The 7,888-nt window shown below is 53.7% G+C and overlaps 1 protein-coding gene across 1 annotated transcript in view; it reads right to left on the bottom strand.

Annotated features, from left to right (window-relative positions):
• The window catches only part of MMEL1 (membrane metallo-endopeptidase-like 1), a 35,510-nt gene extending 30,710 nt beyond the window's left edge, over positions 1 to 4,800 (bottom strand). Inside the window, 1 exon segment of the mRNA XM_010850211.1 lies at positions 4,647 to 4,800. Coding sequence (XP_010848513.1) covers positions 4,647 to 4,800 — 154 coding nt within the window.
• Between the last annotated feature and the right edge of the window lie 3,088 nt (positions 4,801 to 7,888).

Here is a 7,888-nt window from a genome sequence, read left to right as displayed (position 1 = left end):
AGCATAAGCCAAGTACTAAAGAGCAAGGGCAACCTCCCAGCTGTGGAGGGACAGAGGCATGGAGAGAACCCTTCTGTGTCACACACATTAGGGACTGCTGATTGCTGAGGCTGGAGCAGGAGCGAAGTGGACCCAGAGGTTCCTTCTGTGAGCGCAGGTAATCATCACTCACAGCTGGAGAAAGGTGAAGTCTGCAGGGCACCAAGGGTGACAGGGTGAAAACAAAACCCCAAGTCAGCTGACTCCTGACTGGATGGGTTCAACCATTCACACTAAGGCTGGCAGAACAGGTGTGCTTACTGCCGGGTGCAACTACTGTTTACTCCAGTCTCTGTATTTAGATGTGCAGCGTTCAGTAAAAATGTGTGACACACAGAGACACACACATACACACAGGAAGAAAAAGCAATCCACTGCCATGAGATAAATTAATCAATAAAACTAGACTCAGAGATAGCTCAGATACTGGCATCATCAGAAAAAGACTTCAGGATAATTATGATTAATATGTTAAAACATCTAATGGAATAGGTGGATAATATGCATGAACAGATAAGAAATTTCAGCAAAGAGATGGAAGCTATAAAAAAGTGGAAAATGGGAAACATCAGAAAGGAAAAGCATGTTATTAGAGATGAACTTAGAATTTCTTTAACTGGCTGACCAGTCCAGATACAGCTGAGGAAAGAGCCAGTGAACCTGGAGATTAATTAGGATCAAACTCTTCAAATTGTATCACAGAGAGTAAAAGAATGAATGAAATCTGAACTGGGCATCCAAATACTGTGGGATAATATCACACCATCCTACAGACATGTATGCAGAGTCTGAGGAGGGTGGAAGAAGCAAGAGAAAAATGAGAGTCCTTAAACAAGATTGCTATTAATAAGAAAACCAAAAATAACAAGGAAAGGAAATATAATCCAGCTAGTCTTCATAGCTCAGCTATGAAAAATCCTCCCTCAGTAGAACTATTGTAGTGATGAATATGGATTTATCAAAGGCAATGAGGTAGCTATACTCGGACCATAGAAGCCTGGGTGGCTTAAGGAGCCAAATCTGCCTCATATTTGGGATGTCAATATTAATACTGATAGAGGATCAATTACAAATCTAACATTCTATTACAAAATCTGATCATAATATCATGATAGACGTTTTTCTAAGTGTTTTTGATGTGTTTGAACCCTCAAGTAAGCCTCTATGTTATGTTCCATTTTACAGGTAAGGAAACTGAAGCAAAAGCTGTGATGAAAACCCTCCGAGGTCACCCTCCAAGGTCACGTAGCTGGGATCTGGGGAGGCTGGCAAGCCACCAACCTGTCAGCCTTTGGAGCCTGGGTATTAACCACAGCCTTATAGGGCCCCCCTGTGATCTAGCAATGACAGTAAAGAGAGAAGAGTCAGAGATGAAGTTTAGACATTCCAGTACAGGGGTTGGCAGTATTTTTCTGTAAAAGGCCAGATAAATATTTTAGCCTTTGTGAGTCACATACAGACTCTGTCTCACCTACCCGATTTAGCTCTTGTAGCATAAAAACATCCACAGGCAATATCCAAGTGAATGGACACAGCTGTGTTCCAATAAAACCTTATTTAGGAAAACAAGCAATGGGCCAGAGGTATCCAACCTCTGCACTAGACAATGAATATGACAGCTTCTGAGGAGCATAATTCCAGGATGGGCAGGAGTATAGGCCTGGGACTGTATTTGCTACTGTATATTTTATTTTAAAAAGTTGCTTTTATGAAAAAGGCTTATCTATAACTTTTGAAAAACATATTAAAATGAAAAAATCTGAGATAACCTTTAAAAGGATTAGAAATATAAAACTTTCAAGCTAGTTGAGGTAAAATGGAGTGAAAAATAATAGCCCAATCCAAAACAAGGTGAGAAAAAAGAAAAAAGGCATCGAAGCACAAAAGAACACAACAGAAAAAAACATACATTTTTGTGTGAATAGACAGAGACAAAATCCTCCAGGTAGAAGATAGAGACCAAAATCCACCTTTACACGGTTCCAAAAGACACACATGTAAAGCTAAAGAGACAAAGTTTCAAAGAAAAAGAATGGAGGAAATAAAGAGCAAATGCTAACTCAGATCAGATGAGACAGAATTGAAAACAAAACACATTAAGGCAAAAGGCACATTAAGACATAAAGGGGCCCTACACCATTATACAGACTTCGCTTGTGGCTCAGCTGGTAAAGAATCTGCTTGTAATGTGGGAGACCTGGGTTCGATCCCTGGGTTGGGAAGATCTCCTGGAGAAGGAAAAGGCTTCTCACTCCAGTATTCTGGCCTAGAGAATTCCATGGGCTGTATAGTCCATGGGGTGGCAAAGAGTCTGACATGACTGAGTGACTTTCACTTTCACACCATTACACTGAGTGAAGATACACTGAATCTAAATTTGCATCCATATAATAATGTAGCTTTTTTTTTTTTTTTGGCCATGCCCTTGGTACTGAAAGCATGGAGTCCTAACCACAGGACTGTCAGGAAATTTCCTTAACGTAGCCTGCCAATGCAGGAGACTGAAGAGACTTGCGTTCAATTCCTGGGTTGGGAAGATCCCCTGAAGAAGGGAATGGCAATCCACTCTGGTGTTCTTGCCTGGAGAATCCCAGGGACAGAGGAGCCTGGCGGGCTAAAGTCCATGGAGTTGCACAGAGTTGGACATGGCTGAAGTGATATAGCACACAGCACAGAGGGTCTTAAAACAGGCAATTGAATATTTGACATAACTACAAGGAAAATTGAAGGTTCTCTAGGGCTAAGTTTTAGTACACACATCTTTCAATAATTAAAAGATCAAGAAAATGGAAAGAAACAAATATATAGATTTGATTGACCTAATAGATGTTCTAAGCCTCCTCTGTGTCTCCACTTTCACCTAATGGTGATTGGGTGTATTCCACATGCACACGTGGATTACTTATAAAACTGACCTTGTATTGGCCCTAAAGCAAGTCTCAGCAAATACCAATGAATCAGTATCACAGAAACCATGGATTCTGATGACAATTCAATTAAGTTAGAGACCAATTACAAAAGGCAACTAAGAAAAAAACCTCCACACATCTAGAAATTTAAAAGAGAGATTTCTAAGTAATCCATGAATCAATTAAAAAAAACAACCAGTGGATGAGAAAGTACTTAATAATAAGCAATAACATAGCATATAAACCCTTCCACAGGCTCTATTAGGACCTGAGGCAGAGACTAGCTATGGGTCATTTGTGGGGGTAGGGGAGGACACAGGAGCCCTGGCAGAGACCCCACTTGTATTTAGGGAACCAGGAGGAGAAGGGAAGGCCGTTGCAGTCAGGGTGGGCTCACACTTCTTAGTACTGCCTAGATGAGGACTGGGGTGGTGTGTGGGGTCAGCCCAGTCCCCAGGAAGCCCCTCAGCTGGGTTTCTGCAGCCCAGTAGCTGTGAACAGGTTCCCTAGGGTCTCTCTGAGAGCTCTGTGATTCAGTGCCCATCTACCCTGACAGAAGACCCAGGATGGCCAGAGACCGAAGCAGCTGGCAGGGTCCAGCCGGGCACCTGGTCAGGCAGGAGCAGCCCTGGGGGGAGGGGGAATGCCCATTACATCTGGGGGTGGCGCCCACTTCTAGTTCAGAGAAACAGTGCTGCCCAGCAATGTCTGGATGGTCCCATAGCAGTGCAGGTGGCTCCCGTCAGTGAAGGAACATTCTAGTACAAAGACTGCCACTGCCCTATTGTTGAGGGTGCTGGGGTTGGGGTGGAGATGGTGTCTTTTCCTGCAGATCCTCCTGAGTCCTGAGCCCACTGCCCACCCACCCGCCTGCAGAAGGAACCTAGAGTACCTCCCAGCTGGTGTCCACCCATTGCACATGACCCTTGGGGCAGCAACGTGCTCCAGTGAGGACAGTTCACGCCCCAGGGTTTAACCTGGGCTACCTGGTGCCCAGGTGCAGACACGTGAGCGCCTCCCCTTGTTTCCCGTGCCTTGTGACCGCATGAGGGGACAGTTTAGGCTCTGTGAGTGGGGGTGTTCCAGCAGGGCGCTCTCGCTCCTCCATCTCCCTAGGACCCCAGCCTGCTCCCCGCAACCCCACCAAGGTTTGAAAAACAGAGCCTGAGATGCCATGAGGCCGGGGAACCAGGGCCGTCAGGGGCCGGGGAGGAGGATCCCAGCGAGGTCCCTGCGGGGGACAGCCAGGGAGGCGGCAGGTGAGCGCGGCGGTCGGAGGATGCTGCGCCGAGAGTCCCAGTGCTGGAGCGCGGGCTCCTGCTGCTGGGCCGGCCGGGAACTGCAGCGCTCTGTGCGGCAGCCGAGGGGAGGGGGCGCGCAGATGGGGCTGGGGACAGGGTCTACAGCTTCTCGGGAGTCCGGCAGAGGCCCACCGAGTCAGAACCAGCCTGGTGCCAGCCCGCGCCTGGGCAGAGCCTTCCAGAAAGGTCCCCGGTCCCCACAGGTCAGTGCCCCTCATCTCCAGGCTATAGCACAGCCGGGCCGCCACCGGTGCCCCGCGCAGACCCTGCCTGCCCTGCTCGCCAGGCGGCTCCTCCGAGTGGGCGGGCGCGCAGACCTTCCGGAGGTCGGGTGCGGATGAGCGCGGTGAGCAGGGTGCCGGTGGCCCGTCCGGGGGAAGGGGGCGCCCCCACTCACCTCTGCTGTCGGCGTAGAGAAGGCCCAGGGTGACCAGGGCGCCGGTCACCAGGAGCAGCAGCAGCAGCAGCCCCGCCTCCAGGAAGCCTCGGTGCTTCTGCCCCGAGCGGCCGGCGATCTCCACCATCCCCACTGGGCTCTCGGGCTTGCCCATCGCAAGTCTCTAGACGGGGAAAGCGCACAGCGGAGGAGCCCCAAGGCCAAGGCAGGGGCGGCGTCCACCCGGGGTGGGGCGTCAGGGCAGCGGGGGCTGGGTGTGGCGCTAGGGAGGCCCTGCCCGAGGCTGGAGGGTGCTCGGCCCTTTTCTCCATCCCAGGTCCTGCGCCTGAGGGCTCTCCTCTCTTTCTCAAGGAGTCTGAGTGCCGGACCCCAGGGGTGGGGCAGGCCCGGCCCTGGGCTGTTGGCAGTCCCTTTTTGAGGTTGGCCTCTCTACGTCTGCTTTCAGGCAGAGATTGGTCTGGGGTCGCTCAGCTCACAGCTTGGGGTGGGCACGCAGGACCCAGGAGACCCAGCTCCCAAGTTGTTGAGGGGCTTCTGCAGCGGGATCCTGCCTGGGGCTCTTGTCCCGATTTGGGGGGATGTCCTGGAGCTGTGGGCCTCCTGCATCAGGGTCACCCTCTGGGAGGTGGCTTGGGCCACTGGGCTCCCTGCTCACTGTTCCTGCCTGGAGCCCAAAGGGTCTAGGGGGAGGCGAGACTGACTGTGGTGACCAGGCAAGCCAAGACAGGACACGGCAGGGCAGCTTCAGCAGTTGTCCCCCCACCCTGTCACTACTGAGGGGACGCCTTCTCCAGCCGGCCAGGTGGTGACAGCCAGGCTCCAAGCAGCATGGAGGACACCCGGGGCTGCAGCTGTGGGCACGAGAGGGTGCACTGCCCGGGTCAGTGAGGACAGTTCACAGAGGGCTGCATGAGTCCTCTGTGCATGTGAGTGTGCGTGTAGATGCACACGTGTGTGTGTGTGAGTGCATGGGATGAGCGTGTGAACATGCACGTGTGCATGTACACACGTGCACATGCTCCTGGGTGTCTGTGTGTGTGTGCTCATGTGCACGCCTCTGCTGCTGGCACTCAGGGCCCTGACCGAGAAAGGTGCCTGGGTCCCCGGGGAGAGTGGGCTGCCCTCCCAGCTTCAGTCCTCACATGAGCTCACATTCCTGATGTCGGGACTGGGGCCCAGTCTACACCAGCACAGAGGACAGACCCGGTCCCGCCTGCTGGCAGGTAAGCGTGGCCCAAGGCTGCCCATGACTGGGTTAGCTGTTCTCAACGCTAACACGTGTCCACACTCACTGGGGGGTGGGGTGGGGGGTGGGTCTCTCAGCCCTCTGACATCATTGCCACACAACCCAACCAGGGAGGAGCAGCCAGGCCTCCATCACTTCTCTCTGCTCCCCTCCCCTTCTGGAAGTCCCTGCTTGAGGTCCCCTTAGCCAGGCCTCCCCCTGGCCCACCCCCAGACCTGAACTGCTTCACCACCTCACCTGTGGTTCAGCTTCTACAGTCCTTATTTCTATTCCCATTGCCCACCTCCCCATTGGGGGTGTCAGTGCGGGGGTCACAGGCCTCCTTCTACCTGGTCCTCAGGACCTAGGTGGGTGCCCATGACCCTGGAGGCATCCACTGACTTGAATGAATGAACGAAAGGATGAGTCAGGCTGACTGATCTGAGCCCAACTTAGCACCTGTGGCCCTGGTTTCGCCAGCGTCTTCTTTCTCTTAGATCTAATGAGTCTACTCATCGCTCAGTCAGTCCACTTCACTGTGTCCTGCTGACTCCAGGGGACTCCGCATAACAAAGGTAGGCATACAGTAAAACTCTCCCTGAGGACTGAGGACAAAGCCAGGTACCGACAGGGGGAGAAGCTGGGGACCCCACCTCCCTGGAGACATGGTCATGGCATCTTCAGGCCTCTGTGGCCAGCTGGGCAGACAGGGTTCCTTACAGGAGTTGGGGGGCTGTGCTGGGCTGCTTGTCTGGCGCCTGGGCAACGGGCTGGTGCTTGGAGGGTGTTCTCCTGGCTGCGCTGCCCAGGAAAGCTGGCCTGGCAGGCAGGCCCCTCCCTTGGCTCACCTTTGGGTCACTCAGAGTGGCCACCACAGACATGTCTCAGAAGGCTGAGTCAGGAGGGCTCCCAGGGGTGGGAGACAGTGGCTCCAAGAGGGGCCAGGAGAGGCTGGTGCGGCTTCCGGCCTCTTTGTGATGCGAGCAGGGGTTCTCTGGAGGCGGACCCTCCTGCTCACAGTAGGCAAGTTCCATCTGGGTTTGGTGTGGGGGAGGGGCCAAGAGCTGCTCTGGGGGCTCTAGGCTCCCTGCTGAGTGAGCGAAGTCCCTGGAGGCTGAGGGTACCGCCTCCTGCCTTTCATCCATCCTTGCTGTCCCCTGGGTTCAAACGGGCCACAGGGCTCCTGGGAAGGAAGGCCAGGCCCTTCTCCTTACCCTGCTCACCTTGGCGGAGAGGTTGGAACCAAGAACCACCCTGGTCACGGGGTTTCTTTCTCTTTTGTCTCCAGGGAGGGTCCAGTGAGGGTGCTGGGTTCTGGGGGCCTTGCTGGGCTGTGAGGGGAGCAGGCATCCCTGCTCATCATGATGGGGTGGGGGTGGGGCCGTCAGGGAGGGTCCCCACTCAGAGACACTGACCCCCAGAAGGCAGGTGGCCCTGACTGGGGGAACAGGAGAGGGCCTCTGGGGTTGGCAGGGGCACCTCAGTGCTTCGGTGTTAGTTAGGCACCCCTGGCCCATGATGGGGTCAGAGTTGGGGGCTTTGGATAAAGGAGGCCCCAGTCAGAACCCAGATGTCCCTTCTCCAGGCCTGACTTGGTGACCAGCATGGTTCTGCTTCCATTTCAGAATCTCACAGATGGAGGGATCCCCTTGGGCTCCTGGGACTCTGTAAGAGTGTCCAAGGCTGGGGTCAGGCCACAGAGCCAGGGATCTGGGGTAAACAACTGCTCACTCCATCCCCTCACCAGAATACCCACCCTGGGTCCTGTTGGAACGTTCCAGTCCATGTTCTGGTGGTCTCTTGGGTTGGCCCCTGAGCTGGGGGGAGGGCCATGCTTCAGGGTCTCAGATTCCAGAAACCAGTCCTAGCCCCCAGGCAGGGCTCGCCTCAGTGCCCTGGTTGTCCTGACAGACCCCCAACCAAAGGCCCAGAGACCCAGCCTAGCAAGGAGCTACCCAGGCTGCTGGTCTGAATGGGGACAAGGCCAACGTCAGGGGACTGAGAAACTGGAACTGCC

Source organism: Bison bison, unplaced genomic scaffold (genome assembly GCF_000754665.1).
Source record: "Bison bison bison isolate TAMUID 2011002044 unplaced genomic scaffold, Bison_UMD1.0 scf7180017864289, whole genome shotgun sequence".
NCBI lineage: Eukaryota > Metazoa > Chordata > Mammalia > Artiodactyla > Bovidae > Bison > Bison bison.
Note: the sequence above shows the minus strand (reverse complement) of the source record. Positions and strands in the feature narration are given on the sequence as shown.